The 27,221-nt window shown below is 40.8% G+C and overlaps 1 protein-coding gene across 1 annotated transcript in view; it reads left to right on the forward strand.

The window, feature by feature from the left end:
• LOC125884706 (bone morphogenetic protein receptor type-2-like) overlaps positions 1–27,221 on the forward strand; it is a 35,453-nt gene continuing 8,232 nt past the window's right edge. The window contains 6 exon segments of the mRNA XM_049569823.1: positions 1–1,385; positions 13,420–13,605; positions 13,972–14,151; positions 19,361–19,468; positions 19,658–19,749; positions 22,424–22,654. Coding sequence (XP_049425780.1) covers positions 1,307–1,385; positions 13,420–13,605; positions 13,972–14,151; positions 19,361–19,468; positions 19,658–19,749; positions 22,424–22,654 — 876 coding nt within the window. The 5' untranslated portion in view covers positions 1–1,306.

A 27,221-nucleotide genomic window follows, 5' to 3' on the forward strand; every position in this document is an offset into this window, starting at 1 on the left:
CACATTTCTCGGATTTATTGCCCAGTTTAAAATATTTGCTAAAAGTGTAACCAAAAAGTAGTCAAATGTACTAAGTTACATTACCTTGATGAAGAAATTAAAATAGTTACATTACTGATTACATAATTAGTCATTATTTAACTCTCCCTTTACAATATCTGAAATAAGTATGTATATATTTTCCCTGCAGGTTTTGCACAGGTTGCATTCGGATTGCTTAAGTGTTTTATAATGCATGCTCAAACTGACAGAGTTTACAATAAAGTAAGAAGTCGTAGAGTTGCATCCGGAGCCTGAATGCAGCACATAATTCCAGGGTGTTTTATCCATAGTCTGCGGCACAGCGGCGCTGCTACACCCCTCCTGACAATGTAGGACTGTCCTCCACCCCCAACACCAACCCACAGCAACCTGATACCGGAGACGAGCGGTCCAGACAAGCCTGCAAACGAGGCGTTCCCAGCCGCCCTGCCTGTCTGTCTGTCTGCCCAGCGGAGCTCCAAACCGTCAATGCCAAACGCTGCAGACTGCCTCGGGGAAGATCAGACCAAGAGATATACAATCCCTCAACCCGTCGTCTGCCAGAACCGGAGTAACGTCAATAATCACCGTCTGTAGCAAACCAGAAGAGCTCACCGTTGGCGCCGATGACTTGTGAATTATTTTTTTCCCCACAACGAAGACCGTGAAATGAGACGGGACGCGAAGAACTAACTGGCTAGCTATCAGGCTAACATTGGTTAGCATCAGTAGCAGTCAGCTTGCAACCTAACCGAGCTAACTGGCTAACGTTTATATACCAAATTCTTGCTAGTTGTGTCAAACGAGTTGACATTTTTTGAAGCGAACAACTGAGAATGATCTGTACGTAGATAAATTAGTTGTGCGCCGATTATTTTTGCGATATTTACCTTCTTTGCGTAAGTTTTCTAGCACCAGACAGTCGCCCGAGGCAGCTAGCATGTTAGCTAGCAGATATGGACGTTGTTGGCTGGCTAGTTGTGGATGGCAGATCCGCCAAGCAAGTTAGCTTCTTGGTGTGTCTGTGCGGGAGTCGATAGCGGGACCAACTTTTATTGGCACTGAATGTTTGTTATCAAATCACGTCAATCGACTCCGACGGAACAGCGCCTTTTTTTCGCATCATTTCTCAATGTGTTGTTCCATGCCTGAGAGACCAGTTCAAGTTATTGAGCTGACGTGAGGAAAAAGGGGTGAAAACAATCTGCTAAATAAGAGGACCAGAAGAAGTATAAGAAGACTTGAAGGAGCTCAAACTACGAGACCAAAGTCAGTGTACGCTGTCATGGCTGTGGGCCGAATCACGATGAAATCACTCGCTAAATTTGGGGTTTGCCTGGCGATTCTCCTGACTTCTGTGGCTGGTAAGTGGCTTAATGTTGTTAGTGAATTGATTTTTGGAAAGAGGTAAATGTGCTTCTCATGAATATTTGATGCTTTCCTTTTGGTTCGTGCTGCCTCTATTTCGTCCACAGAGCCAGTTTGGTGCAGATGTTGTAGCCTGAATAATGTGAGCCACTGTAGCCTCCAGCCAAATTATATTTTTATTTGACTGTGGTAGCTCTAGGGTTGATTATATTTGGGTTATTATTTAGTCATTTTATTACAGATAGTCGTCCTAATAGACAGACATGATTTCCCTAATTCATCATATCCTCCCTATGTGTTTGTGTGTCTGGCAGACCTGCCTGTCTGTTTATCCCCTAACTATCATTTCCATGTTGTCGTCTGCCTGGCTCATTTCTAGAGTGATCTGTGGAGCCCATCTCATTGTAACTAAGTAAACCTTCACAGATATCTTCACTTGAACAGAGTGCAAGTGCACCCCTGGCTCCCTTTTAATCATTCTGTGTACAAAGGCCTGGAAAAACACTGCCAAACATACCGCAGTCCTTGTCTGCCAAGTTGTGCCCCTGTTCAAGACTTTGGGCTGAAGCCAGGCTTCTGTGAGACCTTGAGCATGATAAGATAGTAGCTCTGCTGCACAGAGATGGAGGAGCAGAGCATGCAAGGAGGGGAAAAAGGTGGAATGTGTGGGAAGGGATTTTACAAGATGGGTAATTTAGGTGATAGAAGTTCAACATGGTGCTTAGGCTTTGGCTGTGTGTTTGAAAATAGGTGGTACTGTAGCCCAGTTTGCTCATCCAGTGTTCCAGCCGAGTGCGTGGGTGTGAATGTGTGTATAAACAGCTTCTTAATAATGTATTGTGAGTGTGTGTGTGTGTGTGTGTGTGTGTGTGTGTGTGTGTGTTATTGTTGAGGCTCCTCCATCCATTCATAGACAGGGTGTTATCAGAGGCCCAGAATAATAACTGCTGTAGAGGGAAATATGTGAGTGTGGAGCATAATTTGAACACACAGTGTGACTGTGTTCATTACTTAAGGCTGGTAGTGCGGAGAGACCATGGTCCTTTTTGCATTTACATTTGCATTTAAAAGACATGTGGTCTGAGTATTTTTTATTGCCACTTTAATAAAAGAGGAAGAGAGGACTTTTATTATTAGCGTTGCAATGTCAAGATAGCATTTGACATTCTTTGATTATGAGCTCAGACATGATATAGGAGAAATGCCTACTGCTTCCACTGAAATTTAGAAAAACTGAAGCAAGTAGAGGAGTAAGGTATAGAAGCGGGGTGATTCAGCGGAGAGAGCGGGACATGATGCTTTTACTGAAGAGATGAGTTGTCAGGTTGTGACGTAGGATTAGTAGAGGGTGGGGGTGATGGAAAATGCTGAGTGCAATTTTTATCCCAAATCGTTATATTCAGCAAAATGTAAAACTGTAATTTATCATGTCAGCAGCATGCCCGCTGAAAGATTTCTCATCACCACAAAATATTATTGCTTTGATAAGCTCACCTTTATGAGACATGGCATGCAAATTAGTATTCCCTCTCGAGCGGCTTAACGACTACAGTGACAGGCAGAGGATTGACATATTCACTCAATAACCAGCACAAGGACGATTAATGGATACTTCTATGCATGCGCGCCATGTAAACAGCCAATAAATTCAAATCGTTGCACTGTGCAAAATTAATTACGGTAGCAGTCAGACTTTGTTGGCATAATGGCTGTAAAGAGGCAGGAGACAGACCACTCGCTCCCTCTGTGCTGCTGTTCAGCTCATGAATGCAAAGTAGAGACATCCCAGTGCCCATTTCTTTGGATGATACTTCTAATGATGATGATTAAAGGAAGCAGAAGGCCTAATAGTCTTCAGGAGCACAGTTACTCTGACCCAACACCTTTCCCTTTGCTCCCTTTGTCTCCGCACCAGTGTTATTGCCTCCTCATTTCCCATCTCAGCTATTACCTCTGTTAATTCCTTTTTCAAATTGTTATCCAGTTCCTTTCACCTGCCATGTGTTTAACCTGTTCACAGCTGAGCTGATGTCGTCCTTCCGCGCCCTGTCCCCTGTGACTAATCAGTGTGTGGGTGTATGCCTGCTGCTCCAAAATCTGGAGTAAAAACCGTTCCAAACATGGCACAAGCCTGCAGACACTACCTGTGGCATGACCACAGGTGTTCTTAAGTAGTGGCATTACATCAGGACAGACGTTATCCAAAATTCTTATCAAGTGAAGTTCAATTTGTAGCACATACACGCTCATAATGTATGCCACAACCCACATTCAGGCCCTGTTGTCCCAGGTAAGCTGAAGGTTTTGGGGTCCAAAGAGGATTAGAGCAGAAGTATTATACCATAGCATAAAAAGGACTGCTCATTTGCTTCGCTTGTCCAAACTCTGAAGCTGTGTCTCGCGGGCCCCATACTGTGGCGTTGACAGGCCCACTGTTCCCCAGCCGGGCCGCTCCTCTCCAGGCCACAGGGGACTCTTGAAGCTGTCGGGTCCGCGGTCACATCAGCGGCTCAACAGAAAGTGAAGTTATTGGCTCGAGATTATGGACTCGTGCTGAATGGGTTCAAGTCTGTTTACAGCGCAGGCTAGCTCAGATTGGAGCCTGCAAAATTTAGTGAGCCAGGTACACACTGCTGTCAGCCCTGGCATTTAATCTATGATTTTAATTTCTAAGGTTGGTTGGAGAAGACTAAGAAGAGGATGAATCAGAATTGCTGAAATGCCAAGTACAATACATGATCAGAATTTGCCTTGGTGTCACTGCAGCAGAGACATTTTAAAAAATAGAAAAGTAAGGGCTGGAACAGTGCAGAGAGAGCGGGGCTGCAACTAAAGATCATTTTCATTATAGATTAAAGTAGGCCTTCACCGATTGCACACAACAAGGTGTATTTCCAGCTGCTGTGGAATACTTCTGCATATTTGCTTTGTGAAGTGTGATAAATGTGATGTTACTTGAGTCATCGTTGGTTGTAACTGAAAACTACAAGATTGAAAATGAAAAAATCTGGGGTATGGGGTTAGAAAGAAGTGACCTTACCAGACTTCTGTAGCTCCCCATCTCTGTGTAGGCCACATTAGCCACTGCTAGCATAACACAGCTGACTCTCCAACCAAACTGGCACCAGTGAAGTTGCATCGTGGGTAATGTACCATAGGTGCCAGGTTTTGTCAAGGAAGAAGAAACTGTGGAATGAAAAAAACACATCGCTGCTTGTTTACTGATTTGGATCCCTTTTGACTCTCCATCATGAGTCTAACAATATCATAGTGGAGTTATCTTGGACCGTTACTCTCTCAATTAATCATTTGCTCTATAGTGTCAAAAAATAGTGAAAAATGCCCATCACAATTTCCTACAGTACAAAGATGTGGTTTCAAATATCTTGTTTTGTCAGTCTCACACACCAAACCCCAAAAGATAGTCAATTTTTAAAAGGTACAAAACTGGGAAAGGCAGCTTTTGCAATTTGCTACCATCTCATACCATTGTATTTCTGTAATAATAATTCCAGCAAATACATACATTTGAAATAAAAGCCAGGGACTTTAAGAAAGTAGCACAATAACTACATGTGTGTCAGATAACAGCACTTATTTTTCCTGAAGCCCAGGGACCCACTTTACTAAGCTGCATCACCTTTAGCTCTCATGATAGTCTGCTGAATGTGAATTATGGTTCTTTCAGGATGTGGATGCAGCATCCTTCTGGAGGTAAATACAACAACAGTAAATAGGTTAAAGTAGCTCATAAAATGTTAAAATTCGTTAGCGTAGAAGCAAAATTAGGGTTGATATAATGATGTGTGCCCACTCTGTCTAAGCCAACAATTTGATATCTGTATTTAGACAGGAAAATGAGGAAGTGGTTGAAAAGACCGACGGATATTAAAGCACTGCGCCCACTTTGATTCCTTAATATTTTACACTCGGTCCACATCATTATTTTGTGAGAAAAGATGACACTGACTGCGGCTAGAAACAGGCCAGTGAGTGCAGGAACACAGATTGCCTGATATTAGATGAAAAAAAATCAATGTCTGTCTTTCTCTTATTACCTTGGTTTGAGTTCTGAGCAGAGGTAAAAGCAAAGCGAGATACAATAGAACAGTGTTCAGCCGTCCTTCTGGTTTGGCAAAAAGAAGAAATTAGTGGATGTTTTAGAAAACAAAAGGTGCAGCCTTGAGATGGTAACTCAGAGTGACAGCCTATGATTAACACGAAGCGTTCTCCTTGACCAGCAGAGACAATAAGTCTAGAGCGCGCAAAAAATGTTGCTCGGAGTATGGATGAACTGTTTTAGTGTGGGGCTTTTGTATTTTCATGGACAGAAGCTTTAAAAGAACGGCACTTAATAGCAACTGCAGAGCTTTAAGGTGATCTTGTTTTTATAATCTCTAGTAGCTGGGCCACATCTGAGGATATAGCTCTGGCTTTGTAGTTTTCCTCTGTATACTGTGTATATCTCAGGCCTAATATGTTTCTATCCACATCAGCTTATAATGGTTGCAGCAACAGAACAAGGTGCAGTTACTAGATCCCAGGATTACAAGCAATCATCTGTGAAAAGTACAGGTTTCAGACCAATTGTGTAAAAGAAAAATAGCTGAGGAGAGCAGAAAATGGCTTTTGGGCGTGATAAGTGTTGTTAACTCTTACAAATGCCCGCAAACCTGTTTGAAGCATTTCTGCACTGCAACGTCTGCACTGCAACTTGGATACAATACCTGAAAATATTGATATTCCACACCATTTTTTTTATACCATGGAGAAAATTTAAATGTATAAAACGTAACCTTTTTTTAAGTCAAAAGATAAATATAACAAAGCTTTAACATGATAACATTCTTTTCTTGGTTAGTAGTAGGGCTGCCACTAACGATTATTTTCATTGTCGACTAATCTGTCGATTATTTCTTCGATTAGTCGACTAATCATTTCATCGAAAAATGTGTTAAAATGTTGAAAAATGTCGGTCTGTCTTGCCCAAACCCCCAAATTACATCATCTAATGTCGTGTTTCATACTCACGCCAAAGGGTTTTAGTTCACTGTCACAGGAGAGTGTGTAAAGCTGCCAATATCTGAACTTAAGAAGCTGCAGTAAGAGTATTTTGGGGTACTTTTATATTACTTTTCTATGAAAAATGACTCAAACCGATTAGTCGACTACTAAAATAGTCATCGATTATTTTAATAGTCGATTAGTCATCGATTAGTCAACTAATCGTGGCAGCCCTAGTTAGTAGTAGAAAACAGCAGAATGACTGTCGTAAACATTACCAATAAGGGATCAATACTCCGGGAAACAATGTATAGATGAACTGGTATTTTGACGACACTGCGTTATATCAATACTGATAGCAATAAGTTAATATTGGTCTGGCTCTAGTGATAATGTTCAGTTAATCATTGTTTTTGTTAGCGATTAATCTGCTGATTATTTTCTATATCAATCATGTAATCATTTGGTATGTAAAACTTTAGAAAATAGTAGTTGTAGATTCCTCTTACCATTTCTTAAAGCCCAGTGTGATAGAAGAGGAATGTTTGAATGGTTTTCGATTTACTGTCACATAAGTCAAAGAAAAACAGATCACAATGCAGACGGCATTTTTGCTTTTAAAATTACTTAGAAGTTTATTAAAATAGGTACCAATACATTTTTCTATCAATGAACTAATTAATTCATCAACTAATTCTTTCAGCACTGCTCTTTCTTAAAAGGATGACGTCTTGGTTCACAAGCACAGTACCAGTTAGCTCTCCCAGTACAGGTGAAAACCCATCATACCAGACAACCACAGGCTCTTGTTAAGCTATTATGTAGCCCGTCAGGTCGGTAGTGGCTGTTCATTTATTCAACAAGGAAAACATGTTGTCATAAACAAAGAGCAAATTCAGATGCAGCCTGAAACCAAACTTTTGCTTGCTCATAAATAATCTGAGATTATGCCCCCTGTGGTGTGATAGTAAACACCACCTCGGTCACTCTGTCATCTGTGTTTTCATGACATATTCGGGAAAGTTAAGGTATGGCGGGAGGGAGGGAGGAAAGGAGGGGGAGAATATTTGGTATAAATGCATCGTGGTCAATAATGGAGGCCTCTAAGCTTTGAGGGTATAAGCCCCAGGATTAGCATAACTGTACCAGACCCAGACAGACACAGACTGAGTGGTGGTGTTTTTGAGGGGGGGGGGGGTCAGCAGTCCCGAGGCAACAGATGGGACAGATTAAAGCCCACTCGGCCTCCACCCCCCATTCCACATCTTTAAACTCAACCGGGAGACTTGGAAAATTGGGGGTGTCAGCAAATACCCCTGAAACCCATCCATCCTACCTCAGCAACAAGCGTGCACCCAAACAGCAGCAGCAGGTACGATTAGGGCCGATAACATGCTTCTGATGGCGGTCGCAGCAGCTTGAGCTTTTGTGATAATGAAAACACCGTGCACATGGGTATACATCGTGCATTTCAAACACTTTTTGTCTGTGTATGCACTCGCCATGCATGACAGCACATTATTGGCGGCCGGGTGGCAAAAGTAAACACCAGAGAGATGGACCATTTAAATACATACATTTTTGATGCAAGTTCAGAACCAGTACTGTACAAAGGCTCTGCATTGAAGCATTTAGCCAGTTCTCCCCATAAACACCCCAGCGAGAGAGCAAAGCTTGTATAGTTCTGTGGACAGTATACACATGCCTGCAGAGATGGTATTGCACGGGTACACTGGGCACGTTTCAGCCTTAAGTCAAGAAGGCCTCCTCTGCTTTTTCTCCTCTGCTTTTTTTCTGCCCCTCCCACTTCGTGTTTCTGCCTCTTATCTCGGATGTGAACTCGGAACCAGTTGTGTAGAGAGAACATCCAACACATCGGTGCACTTGGTGACTTTTAATCAAGTCTCAGAGTGCCGTGTCTTGCATCTCTCCGATGGGCCTTGGCAGGAGGAAGGAGAGAGCCAGATTAAATCGCTGTTGTTTTTTAGCAGCAAGGCTGAGGGGAAGGGGGTAGTCCGCAAAGGGAGGGTGGGGGGGGTTGCACCGAAGGCCAATTGGAGGAGGAGGCTTAGAGGGGGTAGAGATTAGCAAATAACTGGGCCATGGGTAAACACTCAGCAGTGCCCGCCATCATCCAATGAACATGCTTGGAGCAGAAAACTACTCTGAAGCCTTTTGATATGACTACCCTCTCTCTCCCTCTCCCTCTCTCTCTTTCTCTTTCTCTCTTTCTCCCTCTCTCATCGGCCTCACTCCACTGGCCTTGCCTGCATACTCTGACCCACAATCCAATACTGCAGTAGAAGCCAAGATCACACAGCAAGCTCCACAGAGCAGAACCAGGGACAGAGCCTGCCACGGCCAATCACAGATAAAACACAGAAATTGGCATCCAACCAGAAACGCTCAGAAAAAAAGACCAAATTCAGTTGAAGAACCAACCACAGTCGAGCAGAGCAGCAGACAAACCAATGAGATTTGACTACAGGAGTGCTCCCATGGCTCGGACTGCAAATGAGCAAAGCCTTGTTGTGACTGCTTGGGTTTGAACTCCATCCCATGCAACAACGTCTTGCCTCTATGTTCACTTTGTGTATTGAGATACTAAATCCAATAAATATATTTCAGAGAGTGAATAGCCCCTTCATGTTAAGAATAAGGAAGAAGTAGGAATTAAAGAAGCAGGCTGTGAGCTCCATTTATGGTGTGAATGCTTGTTATGCGTAGTGGTGCCCACACAATGAAATCTATTATCATCGGGATATGTGATATCTACTACACTTAGTCGTGTTTATATGGAGGCATTGCTTTCTTGCTTTTGATTAAAGCAACAAAAAAGTATTGAAATAACCTTCTCCCTTATGACAATGAAGTGCAAAAATCAATCACACTTGTGAATGGGAACCCGAAATCAATTTCTAGATTGGACTCAGGACATAAGCCTTTTATTTGCTGTTTCAGGTTTTCCATGCCCAAGAGCTCTTGTAGACCAAGCATCATTATGGTGTTTTCATTTCATAGCCTTGGATTGTAGTAAAAATATTAATAATTAATGTCAGTATAAAGTATCTATCTAGCTTTGGGAGAAAGACAAGAGATACTCTGCTCTATGGATTTCTGTTCTCCAATCCTGGAGTACAAGGTCAGTCTGTTTGTCTAACTGTCTATGGGTGTTGTCACCGGCTCTGCACTTCCTTCTATTGTTCCTTTATGTTTCTCCTCTTTTTACTAGAGTTCCTCCTCTACAACTCCTGTCCTCACCTCCATGGCTCTCTCCCCTTGGTTTCTTGTTCTCGATTATTGAAGAGAAAGTGTATTTGAGGCAGAAAAGATCACTGTTAAGCCTATCATTATGTCTAGCCTTGTGGTATTCTTTTTTTTTTTTTTTAACAAATTGCTTTATACCAGCCACATCTAAAAGGGTACACAAGATTTTGGCTGTGGTTGAATATTCAAAAAATTTACTAACCACTCTTCCTTGATCTCAATGGAACCATCATGAGGTCATCCTCCTTTCCACTTACTCCACAAAGTAATGAATACAGATTGTATGAATATAATCGTTAAGTTTATGCAAGATAGGCGTAACGTGTACAAATCTAACATACCACAGCAGATGTCGTCATCTGGCTAAAAACTTATGTTTTCCCTGAAAGACAGATGTTAGAATATTAAAGAAGAACTTCTGCTGAGAGGCTCCATTAAAGAAAAAGTGTAAATGGTAAATATAAAATGACATATAAAATATAATCGCAGAATAAGCACGTAAGAAGCAATAAAAACATGTTTTTGAAAATATGTATGTATTTAAGGCAAAGATCTGACAATCAGTCTATGCACGTCATAGCTTAAGAACCACCACACAACTCTAGTTGATTGCCCAAAGAACGGCCCAAATGGTGTGTCGCTTTAAATGTTGCTACCACAACAAATTGCGGGACAACATCCTCTCCTTTGGTAAAGGATGGTCTCGTGTATCATATGCTAAAGGAAATAAGAAAAGAAGCATTGAAGCACCTTTCCTTAAAGAATTTGAACAGCTTGTATCATAGCTGCTGCTAAGATACTTTCAGGTCATTTCATTCAGGAACCTTCCGAAGCAAAAAGGACTATTGACCGCAGCCTCAATACAGCCAAGGAAAGCGCATAGGCTCTCTTAATCATACTTAAGATGCTAAATTTGAAACCAAAATTAATATTTAAATAAATAAATTTAAATAAATTTCGTATCAAACACGTACGCTTATGATATAAAACATTTACAATGACAATGAGACCACATTTCACTCGAAATTTGGTAATTTTCAAAACAGTGGGTCCTTGATTTCAGACTGTTCTAAACAGAAGCAGGCTGTCCATTTGTCAGCTGTGACTAGCTAGCAATTTAAGCTAACATTATAGTCATGGGTTTTATTGAAAATGTTTCTGACTGACTTTTTAATGTTTTCATGTTTGCGTGCATGTTATGAAATGGCCCTGGAAATACCACTTACTACTGTAGGAATTAAGCTAGTTATCCGGACACACTAACATTTGTGGCTTATGTCAGAGTGGACAAAAATGGTTTAATTCATTCCAAAAAGTTTTTGGTTTTGGAAAAGCAACATGTCAAAGCCTTTCTGGTAAGGGTTGCTTAGTTATGATTGGACAATCGCTGTTTGGAGGAGGGGTTTCACAAGTAGTCAACTGGTGCACATGATCTACTTATCTGGCATGTATTGATTAAAAAATGATGATTAAAAAAGATGAAGTATCTGCATGACATGAAATCAGTTGACCTGCAATACAGTGAACTTTAATCGCTGAAGTGGCTTGATCAAATATTGTCTTCTCATCTCTGCTAACATGTCCTGCTGTGGCAAGGTCTGCTGAAAATACTTTGTTTTCAGTAATAGACTATGGAGAGAAAAATAAAGAGCAAATAAGAGCTTTGCTTACTCTGCTGCAGATAAGCCACCATGCCCTAAATTATTAAACAAAAGAGAACAATACAGCCTGAAACTACAGTTTTGATGATAAAAGGTAAATATATTTAGATTTCCACAGTGATTTTAGTATAACCAGTTTAAAAAATGTTCTTCGGTCTTTAAAATCAAGACAGTACATTCCTGGAGTGTTCATGAGTAGATTTTTTTTTTTTTTTTTTTTTTTTTATAAACACATCATCGGTTGTCAGACTCCCAACAGATCAGAGCTGATCTTCCCTCTGCAGCAATAGAAAGTGGTAAAATTTGAATGAATATCTGCCCATTATGTCTCCCCCCTGTAGTGTTCTGGTTTAATGTTAGAGCTGATGTTTATTTTAGGGGAAATCTTGGTTCAGGCTTGTTACTTTTCACATCTTCCAAGCAAAGAGCTAGCGTTTGCTTTGGGCTGAAATAAAACAACAGCTCTAGAAGACGATTGCTTTTCTGCGTTCATCTGCTCAGTATTTACTTGGTATATTTCATGCTTGGTAGGTGGAAGGTCAGTGCTGGTTTTTTTTTTTATAAAGGTTAGTTTGATACAGTGAGAATATGTACAGTATGACAGTTGCTGAATGCATGTACTATTTGGTAGTCACTGTAGCACAGAGCGTGTTAATGTGCTGTAAATACAAGAGAAACGTCTGCTTCATTGGGAATCTAACCGCTAAACCTGGCCGTGCCATTACCAGCTCATTGAAATTCAGTTTCCTCATCAAAATGAAAATTCCTCCACATACTTAACCCTTAGTTTAAACTCCTTTCCCACTCAGCATGTACACAGCGTGCTTCCCCCTGTAGGCAAAGTCATTCCCACAGAACAGTAGGCAGTGAAGGCCCACAGGTTGAGGGCAGCGAGGCCCACAGTAGGCCAGGGTTGATAGCTTTATCTGAGGATGGGAGCAGAGGAGGAAAGTTGGCGCCATGCCCAGCAGAGCTACCACTCCATCGCGTCACCCTCTGCCCACACAGGCTAGTTTGACCTTGGGCAGGGTACAGGCACCCTCCTCCCTCCACCCCTCTGTATTAGACTCCCCACCCACTCTCCTTCCCGGATGGAGGAAAGGGAGGAGCTGGGAGTAAGGGAAACAAACTGGCACATCATGTTTCCCTTATCTGAAATTACCCACAACGCAGGCTACGTACACAAACACACATGCTGACATTGGCTCAAACTATTTCTCCCTGGCATTGTTTACAGTTTCCCGGACTTTAACTGCAAATTAACAAGCAAACTGTCCATTTCACAACCAGACACAGCCTGGCCTTTCTTTGCACTCAAAACACATTTGACACTATCTGAAATTCATCCATATTTTCTGTAAACCAAACATAGAAAAACAAACTTTGTCCAAGCTGAATATATTTAATGACGACCGCCTTAACATGTGTTGAACATTCATTTCTCATTTTCTGACATTTAGTTTTCTTTGCACTGTTTTAATGGTCATCTCATGTCTTTGTTTATATTCTTAATAAGGGTTATTTGAGCCCTAATGTCTGCTTTTCTCTGCGCCTCTGCATATGTTTGTGTTATGTCCTCCAGGCTAGAGTTTAAATTGGTATTTCTATTGATCTGTGCCTGCAAATACTGCTGCCTCTCACAAGCCAGACAGCTATTTTTCAGCTGTGGGTTCTTCCTGTAATAGATAGACGCAGTCCAAGTATCAATCTGACTCTGTGTTTTGTAGACAAGAACTGACGGTGTATATATGTGTGTGCTTTTATAAATATATAATGTGAAAATATGTCTGTTTGTGCATTTGCTGTAATAGAAAATGGTTGATGTGAGTGACTTTCATCTACATCAGACAGTTTTCATCATAAATGTGCATAGTAAAGGTGTGCGTCAGTGGAATGAGAAAGTAATCAATACAGAGATGTGATGAAATGGCATAAATTAATGAAGCTGTTGAGCTGTCTCTCTCTCCTCACCACACCTGATTATCAACACAAACTCACAAACTGCCTCCATCTTAGAATTGTACGTGCTTGACTCTTGTCATCCAGCTATGCAGCTCAGACTTGCCCTCGACTTACCAACTCCTCTGTATCTTCACAGCAGCGCAGGGCGAGGAGAGGGAGTGTGCCTTCACGGACCAGCAGCAGCAGTGGGAGGTGGAGCGAGTCGCAGGGGGCGAAGGCCGGGTCTCCCCAGAGAACACCACCATTCGATGCGCCAAGGGCAGCTACTGCTTTGGCTTGTGGGAGAAAAGCCCTCCAGGCGAAGTGCGACTGGTCAAACAAGGTGCAACTTGAGAGACACTATGTACTTGTAAAAATGGCACAAATGCCCGAGATAATAGACACTTGAATTTTACCTGTGATGTACTTAGTCCATTGTTGGAGCTGTTGTCTGGGGGTCAAATGGGCCTAGGCGCACTTTTCTAAGCGGGTCAAATTGTGAAATCTGTTGTAGAAAACACTATTAAATTGCTGGTAGAAATTTAACTAGTTTTCTGTGACACCAAAATTTGAATATTAAGTGAATTATGAAATTATGTGATTGAAAATAGCACAATCAGAATCACTGACAAACATTTTATCAGTATTCTGCGTGAATTATTATTTTTATGACAAGTCTTCATTACTGTCTGTCACCTCTCTCTGTCAGGTTGCTGGACTCACCTGAGCGACCACCAGGGTTGCCGTGACGAACGCTGTGTAGTGACCAACTTCCCTCCACAGATCCAGAATGGGACATATCACTTCTGCTGCTGCGGCAGCGACATGTGCAACGTCAACTTCACAGAGGACTTCCCACCACCCAGTCCCACCACGGCACAACCCATCTGTAAGGACACCACAATTAATTACTGCTGTGCTCTGTACATGCAGGGATACAACAGATGACATCCATTGCTGACTTGTTTTGTAGCGAGTTTCACTAAATTTCTCGCCAACAGACTCCTTTCTAGTCGTGACGCATCTTCCTTTTATATGACCGGTGTTTAGCAGTTCTACTGCAAGGATTAACTGTAAGAAGAGTATTAGAGTATTTCTTTGATAGGAAATCTGTTTTGGATTTATACTTCCTGAATTCAGTTTAGATGATGTTACTTTGTCCTTCTTTTCATACAGATACATTGACCCGGGACCCTGTTTTTTTAGAGACTCTAACTTCTGCCACGGTTGCTTGCAATCATCTCTTACACAATTGGGTGCACTAGGCGGGGGGAATGAATGAAAGAAAATGACTAACAATGGAAAAAAGTGGGAGAAAACAAATGCAGGCCCACACAGCCCTGAAACACAAAGCTATTAACAGAAAAGAATGAAAGGATGTTTGATATCATCAGAGCTAAAGTATCTACACCTACTTGTAGCTCCGTTTGCTCTCGTCCTCCTCCTCCTCTGCTTCATCATTCAGTTTTAAAACTGAGCCTCCTGATTGCCATCCATTATGAGCCTTGACAGCTATTTATCACAGAGATGAATTGGTTTGTGTTCACGGACAGATAAGCTGTGAGCATTCTCAGTGTTCTCACTCAGAGGCGCTATAGATTATATCCGTCGAAGAGCCATGAAAGTATTTGGTACCAAATTCCGTTTCTGTCAGTGCCTTTTTTTTAATAAGTTGTCTTTGAGCTCTTCGTAAGGTGTCAAACCAAGTTAACAAATGTATTGTTAATTTTTCCTTCCTTTCAAGGTTTAGCTATGAATGAAAGCAATGTGTGTGGCAGGAGGAGGGAGGGGGGTGACGGCGGCACTTCATCATCTCTCCTGCCCACACATAAACACAAACACACACTCTCTACCATCCATGTCGTCTCTCTGCATTCCACGGATTACAAGGCGTCTGCTCTATCTGTCTGTCTGCGGGCGTGCCAGTGACTGTTCCACTGAGTTTACAGATGACGAAAAAATTGGGGGGAAAATAACCATTTGGTGTTAGAAGGACATTTGATTGATCTGAGATGTCTAACTCTGGCTTGTATTGCAACTTTGAATCCTGTTTCTGTTTTTGCTTGGTTAATTACTTGCATGTCGGGGCAGATTTATGTCAGTATTAGTAGGAAATGGTTTGAGTCAGTCGGCTGTTTGAGTGATCTTCAGCCAAGAACCACGGATGACGACATTCAGGGTGAGGTGGTGGGACACGTCCTCAGATCTTTTACTTAGGTAAAGGTAGCACTGCCTCAGTGTAGGAGTAAAAGTCCTGCACTCAAAATTTTACCCAAGAAAAAAAGGATCTACATCAAAATATCCTAGGGATGTACGATATTGTATTTTTGCCGATATCTTATACTGCGTAAATGAACATTTTTAAAACGTCAATCAGATTTTTTTAATTACCAAATTCTATTTTAAATAAAGGCCGCTGAAATGTGTGGCACTTTGGACTGTGCATTATCAACATTGTACATTATCCTACAAAACATGACAACAAATCACATAATCAAGTAGAAGTAAACAAATAACATTTTTTGGAAACTATTTTTTGGGAAATTCCTGGGATAATTCTTCAGGAAACATGCCTGATTATTACAACAGCATTTTCACTGGGTGAATGCAATTGTATAAAATAATATTTTTAATAATAAGTTTGACCAATTAATATTTCTGGTTCCGACTAGCAAGGGTAGCAACATTTGATCAAGTTGACTAAATCATGCACATCCCCTAATTCCTTCCAAGTTGACATGTCATTTCCCAGATCCACTTTGTTTAGTTAAAGAAAATGATCATTTTAAAAATATATATATCGAAAATAATTTTGTTTGCGCACAAAAACTAGATGGAAGCAAAATGATTGGAGTATGCAAAACATGCTGCTCAAAAGTTACAGACGGACACGCAACAACTTTTAACAAACAAATTTTAAAAGCATGTATGATATTTATAAATTTAAGATATTATTTTTCTGTTGTTAAAATGGCATTACATCTAGTAAAGAGGACATTTTGACTTGTTGAGGATTCTAAACTTAATGTTTAGGACTTGGGACTTGTCAGTTTTGGCTTGGGACCTACTTGGGACTTGCAAAACACTGACTTGGCCCCTCTGGTGCACACTATTAAAATTCGACATAATTTACTCGTTGATTCTATTTTGTATTTATAATCCAAATATGCAAATTAGCTATTAGCTACAATTTAGCGGAGTAGAGACATAAAGCTGCATAAAATGAAAATGCTTTGTTAACATAATGAAGACACATTTTTGGGTGTGCTAGTGTGTGTGTCTGTGTTTGTCAGATGGCTTCCTGAGCAACCTTTCTTGTTGACGATGAACTCACTGACCTTGGCATTTGAGGGGAGCTGTGTCAACTCCTGTGTGTGTGTGCCAGAGCTTGTGTGTATGCATGCTCATGCTAGTATGTCAGTCAAAGCTGCCCTGAGGCTCTCGAGGTCATCAATTATTGATAAAGCCTGTGTCTCACGGCAGCACCAGTGTGTTGACAAATATAACGGATGCATGAGAGAGCGTGATTCTGTGTGTTTCTGGGCAGCTGCTCTGGATTGTTATACATTTTCTGCAGTGTACACTAGTGGTGCGTAAGAGCAGGGCAAATGTTGGTATATTTAAGTGTGAGAATGTTTGTCTCCAGAGTAGCACTTACAGCAGATGCAGTTTCATTAATCACATATACCTGACAGCTGAAACTGCAGCAACCTCAGCTAACTGCTTCTACCTGCCACTGTAACCAAATTCATCTGACCAGCTCTCTAGTGTTCTCTCTGTTTTCTCTCACTCTCTCCATTCACTTCCCACACATCCTCTGATTCTCTCGTCCTGTGCTGCTCTCCCGTCTGTTGATTATGCTTCATGGTTGTTTGGGCTTAATTGATGTTTTCTGTCTTTTCCTCAAAGCGCTTCGCAGCATGCCTGACTGTTCACAAACACACACACTTGCACACCCAAGGCATTTAAATGTTTGTGTATGTTGGCCTGTGCTGGGAAAGAAACCAAAAATAATATAACATATGTCATGCCCACTTACTAGTCTGTTCAAAATGTTGCAGTCATGGGCAAAAAGTGCCCTGCAGTTATTGCCCTGCTGGAGTTTTTACCTGAACAGCAACAGTGACTTGGTGTTGGAATCACCTGTCAGTATTGTCCAACTCTGATTTTGACCTCTTGTCCATTTCACGGTACAAAATAGAGGAAGAAAATATTAAAAGCCACAGCAAAATTCTAATAGGTTGAAACCCAAGGAAAGAATTGTACAGTAACAAATAGTGCTGTCACGATACTGGAATATCTCTCTTTAAAACAGTACCTTGAAAAATATCAATATTTGAAACCATTTTCGATATGGCGGGGAAAATTGACACTGAGGGCATACATTTTTAATTTTCTTTAAATGATAACTATGATAAGGATATAACATGAAAAAAAAGATTTTTCTTTTCTTGGTTAGGAGCAGAGAACAGCAGAATGACTGGAGTAAATGGTAAAAAATTAAAGAGGGTGAGAAAGCGGTACTTGTTTATCAATACTGCAGAAAATTAGTATTGAAATCATTTCAAATATTCAGAATTCATATATTTATAAATTGATATTTTTGACAACTCTAGTACAACCTACAATATGTGCAGACAGAGCTAAAAAGCCAAGAGGCTTATGGTGTGGCTCACAGTGAAAATTAAAGGTGCCTTTGTGGCGTTTTCTTGTAAACAAAAGTTCTGCTTACCTTTTAGTTTTATTCACTAAAACAATATTTGTGCATCCCTAAAGTCAAACATGTTTTTGACAGCTGATATATTTAAAAATAAAAAAAGAAGAAGAATTTACATCTATGCTTATGACTGGATGTGTTTTCTTCCCTGCCTTTGTTTGGTGCACTGTTATGCCTCTTACGTAGCAGTACGTCAACTGTTACAAGGGCTGGGCCTTGGTGCTCAATACCTTTTAGGGTACTGACTGAAATAACTCACTTCTAAGTAGTAACAAAATATCTGTTGTCGAACGATACCTGCATACAGTCCTTTTTACGCCAGTAATTTGATCCCAGACTATCCCGACTCTCTGCTGTATCAGCAATCTCACTGTTGCTGCTGTCTCTAGTGCTGCTGTCCTCAAGGAACGGTCGGTTCAACATCCGCCTTGTTAGCCCTAGCTAATACAACACCTGCGGCTAACGTCCAACAGTCATTAAATGGTCCCAGCAAAATCACACCAACACTGTGAAGGCTCGATTCTGTCGTTAAACTCCTTAGCCATGTGATGCTAACAGATAGCCCTGTCAATGTGCGTGCAGTTGAGTGGACCCACAAAACTGTCCCTGGCACGAAGCTCGCACTCCCGCAGCAGTTACAACCCATTCAGTCTGTGGTGTGGTGAAGTCAAGCATGGCATATTAACAGAGTTGGCAGTTCAACGTGCTGAGATGCCACCAAAACGTTAAAAAATTGGCTAAACTATACAGCACTCCGCTCACATTAGGATATTAAATGAAATACTCTGTTGGTATCAGTATCACTTTAACGGTACTGTTATTGTTACTGGTATCTGAATTTTTTAAAACGATACCAAGGCCTTTCTTTTACTGCCACCAACTTTTGATCAGCAGAACAACGTTCAACGCATCATCCAGATGCCTATGTGCATACATGTGCGTCCTTATATGCATGTTTGCATACAAAGACAACAGGAACCCACTTATAGAAACATTGCTTTATAGTGCTAGTAGTGGTCAAAAACTCTTTTTGACCATTATAAAAATACATATCCCTGTGTTTTATCTCTATGTCAGATTGAAGCATATTAATACATGGTTTTTAGTCTTAGTGTCTTGATCCAAAGGCTCATTATCTGTAAGAATATTTCAATCAACACCCAGTACAAAGCTGCAGATCTGTTGAACTGGACAGCATTGATTGTAAAAGTGTACCTAATAAACTGGTAACTCAGTGTATGGATATCCACTGTTGTACATGGCCTTCCTCTGACTTCTTGCTCACAAATCAAAGGCCAGCACATGGTTTCAGTTGTTTGCTCTTCCCACAGAAAGGTCACAGTTTGATTTGTACTTTTGTTTTTGATGTGTCCCCTTGTAGACCCTCGCACACTGCGCCACGAAGAGACAATAATTATCGCCCTGGCAACAGTCTCCGTGCTGGCCGTCGTTGCAGTAGCAGCCTTCTTTGGTTATCGCATGATGCACGGTGAGTTGCCATGGCGCCATGCTGCGAGGAAGAGCAGGGAACATTCATTATTCAAGGCCATTTAAACGTTTTCGGTAGAATTTCAATTAATTTAGCAAATGGAATCAGAGCTGATCTCTTGTTTAAATGCATCTGCATGTTTTTAAATTTACCGAACTCCTCTGTGTGCGTGTGTGTGTGTTTTAACAGGAGATGGTAAGCAAGGCCTTCACAACCTGAATATGATGGAGGCTGCTGGCTCAGAGAGCTCTCTGGACTTAGATAATCTCAAACTGCTGGAGGTTAGTGCGTACAGTGTGTTCTCTGTTCACCTGTCTACCTCTGTCTTTGTGTCTACTGGCTGCAGCATGCCATATTTTTAGTTTTGTACTAAACAGTCATCTGTTCATCAATTGTATCAATTTGTTTCCTGCCCCAGGAAAGAGCCAACCATTGTAGTACCAGCATAGAGTGCCAGCATAGCACTGTGAAACACAACTCTTAATAACCATATGAGCCAATAGGGGCCAGTACAGCTGTGATTGTAAATAGTTTAACGGTAATTTGACTAATCAAGATTTAGTAACATTACTGCTACAGTTCCCCATGGGCGTATAGTTTTAGTTGAAAAAGTAAATCCCCCTCAACAGCATGGCTCACTGCAACCTTTATACCCCAAATCCTGCAGATTTCTACTTGCCTGTTTTTCAGAGATGAGAGCTTGTATCATTGGGTCAGACATGTAGTGCTCTCAGCATCTCTACACACAGTGTGTGTCTATGTGTACAGGAGGGAGGGAAACATGAGTTGGGAAAAGAAAGGAGAAACCAAAGGCACAGAGGCAAAAATACACCCAAAATACATCAAGGTTTATGGTTACATTTGTCGTGTCAATGTGACCTTTATCATCTGATCACAGCAGAACGCATTAAGTGACAGGTCAGGGCGCACAAAAATAGGATTTTGCTTGCAATGACACAGGATCCCGAGAACCTGATATGGAAGGGGGAGAGCTTATATTGTGATAGGAAGTCAATGGAGTCGGGATGATATTCAGTCACAATGACAATATAAGCAGGGTAAAGGGATTAAAAGGCGTGCAGGGGAAATGAATGCAGCCACCGATTTAAATAAAATCCAGCCACAGGACACAGCATGATGGCAGCTGTAACTTTTAAAGTACAATTGAACTTTTCTAAAAAAACATTGCAGCCAATCTGTCTTGTTTTTGATAACAATTTCTCCAATTGAAAGACACATTTTCAAAGCAACACAAGGCTATTTTGGTGCTTTTCAAAAGCTGATTGTCAGATGAATACTGAAAAGAAAATTCCAGGGTTTTTCAACCTTGATCTTATTTTAGTAATTATGTCTATTCTGACTATGAGTTACAATAACTCTGCACTTACCACTTCCATATTGAAGATTCAGGAAACTTAGATCCATCTCATATGATATGTGATGCAATGAAATTACACAGTGGTTATTACTTTTGAAATTGGTTCGACATGACCAGAGAAAACAGAGGAAAAAATGCTTTGGTGTTCGCTTTTGCTCAAAAGTGAGAAAACCTACAACTACCAGAATGCACTGCATGGCATTGGACCAAAAAACGATCCCGTTGGGAAAGGAGCGGGGAGATCAGGGTGTTGGCAAGATGGAACGGAATTTAACATAGTTTGTTTCACATACTACACACATTGTTATGATACAAAGCTGGTTGCAAATCAGCAAAGTATTTATGAGAATAAGAGCCAGTTTGAAAGAAAAACAAAAAACTGTCATCTTTACAAGCACCAGAAAACTCCATGCATATTTTACAGGATCATGCTGGTGTTTTTGTGCATTTTATTTTCTACAGTGCACCAGCCTAGCATGCCAGCATGCTTTCAGCTGCGTTACCATACAGTGATAACATTACTGACAAAACCAAAACCAAGCACTGAGTTCTCCCAAGACAGTTCAAGTCTCTGCAAGTTGGTTATCATACTAAAAAAAGGTGAAATCAGTGCTAGGGGCTGACTGGAAGGCAGAAAACAGTGATAGAAATCAAAAACTCTACGGCATGCTTGTAGAAAAGGCCCACAGTAATATTAACTATACATGATTTCTAGTAAATTAGCTAAAAATGCAAATGCAGAGGTGTGATGTCTTCTATGTGAAATGTTAGCTGTCTCAAAAGATGATGCTTTCTGTCAAGAAAGAAACACAGCCAGCCAATTGGTGCTGAATGTCATGATCCAACTACAGAAATGCCGTGATGTTTTGTTTTTTTTTTTCCCTTTTGACATCTATTCAGTGCATTTCAGACCAAAGCGAGAGAGCAATATCTTTACAGGCAGGAGTTGAATTCGGAATGCTGTCCTTGTGCCTTATCAAATGCAGGCACACGTTCTTTCACATCAAACTCATTGCGGGGGGGGGTCGTGCAGTCTCACTCAAAGACAAAACAGAGGCCAATGCTTTCACAGTGTATTTTATAGGCAGAGATAAATGTTTTTAGCAGCCGTGGAGGTGGCAACACACAGAAATAGAGTCACTCCTTAATTCATTTCTTACTCCCATGCAGATGACTGTAAAAGCAGAGTGTTTGGACCTTAATGGCACACTGTGCTCTGGCCAATTCAGGGCACTAATTGAATGATTTGGAAGTGACTTGAGGCTATTTTAACTGCTTAACCCTGCTGTTTGTCTGTAATTCAGTTTATTTCCTATCTCCCCTCTGCCTGCCTGGTTGTCTTTATTTGTCTACCTCTCCTCATGTGTTTCTATTTGTTTTCTGTATTTGTCAAGCATTCTTTCTATATCCTGGCTTGTCAGTGTTTCTGTGACATTTCAAAGCTGCACAAACAAAATTATCATTTCATTCCCACTGATTTCATGTTTCTTGTTTGACAAGTGAGAGTTAAAGGTCTAGATTTACAAAAGAGTCTATAAATATTTTTTTTTCCATCCCACCACCATTACCTCTTTCAGCTGATTGGCCGTGGTAGATATGGTACTGTTTACTGTGGCTCTTTGGATGAGCGGCCCGTGGCTGTGAAGGTGTTCACTGCAGCCAACCGCCAGAACTTCCTCAATGAATGCTCCATCTACCGGCTACCGCTGCTGGAGCATGACAACATCGCCCGGTTTGTTGCCGCAGACGAGCGGACAGGCCCTGAGGGACGCACAGAGTACCTGCTGGTCATGGACTACTACCCACATGTGAGTAGTGGTGGGGAGTAGGATGTGTTGTTTATAGAGTGTGTGTGTGTGTGTGTGTGTGTGTGTGTGTGTGTTCAACATGAAGACAGGCAAAATTTGCACATTTGAACGAAAAAATCTGAGGAATTTACTGTGGCTGATGCTCCTTGTTCCATGCAGTCTGTCTGTACGATGCGCACGTGTTACAGGCGTTGTTACATGACGCAACTTTCACTGTCAGTCATTCTCAAGTACTGCAGTGGGAAGGAGAGAAGGGTTCAAGGAAGAAAATGGCGGCATGGCCAACAAACAGTTGCAGCTCTAATAAAATAGTTTTTATGGTGATCAATTTGTTTATTATTTTTAAAATTAATTGTCACGGGCCTCTAGATTGTTACACATTAGGTCACACACCCTGAAATGGTAAGATTTTGCTTCAGGGACCTTCGTCTGAAAAGATGTTTAATATAAATCACAGCAGACTTCTATAGTTGTCAATTACATTTTGAGACATAAGCGCTGAGGAAGTGAAACCTATGATCAGAATAGTCAGTCTTGTGACTCATATTAGGCTCACTTCTTTTTTTTCTTTTTTTATCAAGTGTTTATTGTTCAAAATTTTAGAAAAAGACAGTATACACTTAAAACCAATATAACATGAGACAACTGAAATAATTAGAATGCAATGACAGGAGGATAAAACCTGACCTCCACCCCCACCCAAAGGCACCCCAGGACTAATGATTGCAAACCCTAACATGACCAGGTAAGATGGCCAGATCTGCTCCCAAAATTTATTTCAGCTGCTGACACCCAAAAACCAATACTGGGGTCCTGAACAGTTGCGCAAGCAGTGACAACTCCAAGTAAATTACATCGAGAAACGTGACAATCCAGTCGCTCACTGAGAGGTTTGCCTCAGTACCGCTTGGGGCGCCTGACCAAGGCAGCCCCCTTACTCTAACATCTTTCCACTTTGTGCATGTATAGGTCCTGTTTGGGCATGTCTGTGTCTTTCGGACCTGTGTGTTAATGACAAAAGAGTGGAAAAAATTGAATTTCCCCTCAGGGGGATTAATAAAGTAAATAAAATCAAAAATTGAATTAATTAAGGCCAGCAAAAAACATTGCACTCACTTCTATGGTGTTTTAAATGGTGAAACTAACATATTCCCCATTTTTCTGGGGACCCCCAGGAACTCCCTCAAGGACCTCTGGTTGACCCCAGACCCCTGGTTGACAACCACTGGTCTAGAAAATGTCAGATAATAGTGGAAAATGCCTTCCAGAGTCCAAAGAGACCAGTGGTCCAAAACCCAAAGATATTTAAGTTGCTATAGTTGCAGCAAATCTTCACATTTGAGAAACCGATTGATTGACATAAAATTAATCTCCATTAATGTTGTTAGTGTACTTATCCAGAAACTGTCTGATGTTTTCAGCACTGAAAATGATGCATTTGGAGTTAATGTGAATTATTTAGTGTGTGTCTGCTCATAAAGAAGGGTGAATTGTCAGGGGTTGTGAAGGAGATTGCCCTGGTCTATCACTACACACTATGTACTATCACCTTTCCCCCTTTTTCCCAAGGGGGAAAGGTGGATGTGGATTCTGAGATGGACAGGGTAGTCATTATAAATTTAAAAAAAAAACAAAAAAAAAAACATTTAATCCACGTCAGCTTCTGCTGCAGACAAATAATGAACATGCAGCTGGCGTAGCAAAAGAAAACTTGGACACTGACTGCTGCAGGCTGCCTCTGGGAACTCTATATTAATGCAGATGTACCTTAAAACTGAATCTGTTTGCTGTCAAAGCCTTCAGCATCATAATTACAAGTGAGTGAACCCCCACCCAGCCGGTGAAAGAAGCCTTTTTTGCATCGTAACCATTACGCCAGTACATGTTGTCATAGAAACGTGGTGCAAGCCAGGACAGGAGACCGAGACACATAATGCATTCAAGTAAATGATAATATAATTTATTTAAAATGAACAGATGTAATGTAATTTTATTTAGTAGCGGATGTGCGAATTGCCTCGTGATTGATTTTGAGAGAATAGATGAAATGTAAGTGCACATGTGTGTTTGTGTATCAGGGCTAGACCAGTAATGGATTATCAAGGCTGATGGAGATAATTAAGGAAGCAGTTTAATAACATCCAGCATAATTTCTGGTTAACATTTTCATAGAGTCTTTGAGAAGACATTATCATCTTTACACAAACCAGAATTGCATGTTGCTTTCCCTCTGCAAAAATCTAATAACTTGAGGAAACTGCAAGGCTTTTATTGAGTGGTGATAAAATGTTTTGTAAGTCAACTTCATTGTGAAACTCTGCCCCCTCCACAGGGAGGTCAAAGCACAAGGCTTTTTTTATGTTCTAAATTATAAATGTGAATATAATCTTTTCAGAAGATGTCTTTACCCTCTTTATTGATGGTGATGCTACGCAATTTATTGTAAAAATTAATTGAATATGTGTCAGATGGGGTTGAACACAGTAGCATGGCCAGAAATATTGTGATAGTTGAGTCAGCCATAATTGAATGGTAAAACAATTACAAAAAGAAGTTTGGTCAGGAATAAGAATGTTTGGAGAGGGAGAAAAACATATCTCTGGTTCTGCAGCATTGATTTTGATCCTTTATTTATTGTCCATTGTGAGTCTGACAGTGTTACACAAGTGCAATGTTAATTTGGTAGAGTACTCTTCTAAATTCATAAGACTGAAATAAGCCTGGAAGACGCAGGTCCTCTGTTTTTAAATCATATATAAAGTAACCCAACAGGTTTTCTTTATATGTTCATTATTCATACCAGTTGAGCCTGGTTTGAGTGCAAATGCAGAAGACTGTCAAATTCTCACAAAATATTACTAAAAAATTTTCATATTGTACTAAGTCAGAAAACAGACATATGCATAATACATTTAAAAACCGTAAAACCAGAACTGCAGATACTAAGCCCTAGGCAGCAATGTTGACTAATGCACAGTTTATTATTCAACAAGTGACAGCTAGCCAAAGGCTATTCACCTACTGCACACTAAATATAAGAATCAACCATTGCCTTATCAATCTAATCTCAATCACTGATTGTGTCAGGAGTGACTTAAGCATAGGCTGACAGACGGGCTCATTTACAGCAGAGAGGTCACTTATTGGGCGATCAATCACCTGGGGTGGATATGCCTCAGAGCCACTAGGGGCTTGGGAAGCAGGTGATGTGGGCTCAGCGTGCTGTGAGGGGGTGGGATAGGCACTTTCTGTCATGTAGGATCACTTACTATGTTTATATGCACACTAATATTTCACTGTATTCCAAATATGACAGTATTCTGATTTTGATATGGGTCATGTAAACGTTATATTCCGTTTGGATATTCTGAAGTAGGCTTTTTGGCGAATGCACCATTTTCCGATTAAGCCTTGGGATATGCGGGCAGAGATTGGGTTTTAGGAGCATTCGGTGTAAATGTATACAGCAGTTTGCAACACACGGCCTCTTGCGTGTTTATCGTCAGCTTATGGTTGCCATGGATATGCTGTACATCAACTGGCCAGCCAACTGTTTGCATGGCTGGGTAGAGATGAATGTCCAAAAGAAAAGCTCACATTTCTGGTCAGAAGGAGAAAGACATCTACTTTTAAACATTATGAAAGACTTACATATTATATGTAGAGGGAAGATGTGTTTGCACAGTCTAACAAGTCCGCCACTGATGAAAAACTTTGAAAACATCCTATTAAGACGCAAAATAGCTAAAGCGGCATCAACCGTTCTTCTTTTCCATTTTTTGACATGATAAACTATGCTAGGGTGCATTAATCGGAATATACACGGCTGCATGTCAACAGGAATATTAGTGGAATATCAGGTTTTTTTGCCATGCAAACAGGTTTGTAGGATTGTCGTCTTTTTTGGATGAGGCTATGTCGTCACTGTAATTGTTAATGTTGTCCGTTTGGAGATTGGGCTCACCTCTAAGATTTAGGCAGCTTGAGATTACTAATTTTTCTTGTGACACATCTCTTGAAAAACTGAAACTCTGAGCCCTGTTTTGCCTCACGGAGTTACTGGACTGTTTAGCCTTTACACAAGTTAGCTAGCTTGATCACTGTCAGTTTTTTCAGACCTGTTGTTGCCAGCTGCTGATTGTGTCCCCTACAGCCCTACAGTTACCCTCTGAGCTGATATTTATTTTATTCACACATTTTATTAACTCATCCATTTTTGAAATGGGTGGCGCACACACAAAATTGGGAGGCCACTGGCCCACCTGTCCCTACGCAGATGGGTGGGTGGACACACACACACACACACACACACACACACACACATACATACACATTACTTGCTGTTTGTTGACTGAAGTGAAAAACACCAAGTCAGCCATTTTTTCCCTTCTTCCTTTTTTTTTTTTTTTTTTTTTTTAAGATTTTGTTATTCCTGCACATTTGTGTGTCTTTATATCAGTTAGATCTTTGATGCTGGTGGTTGATTTTCTCTGTATTCTCTCTCCGTCTCTCCCGTGTTCGTCCGTCTAATCTCCCTTGTTTACCTTCCTCATCCATCTCTGTTTCT

The sequence above is a fragment of the Epinephelus fuscoguttatus genome, linkage group LG24 (genome assembly GCF_011397635.1).
Source record: "Epinephelus fuscoguttatus linkage group LG24, E.fuscoguttatus.final_Chr_v1".
Taxonomy (NCBI): domain Eukaryota; kingdom Metazoa; phylum Chordata; class Actinopteri; order Perciformes; family Serranidae; genus Epinephelus; species Epinephelus fuscoguttatus.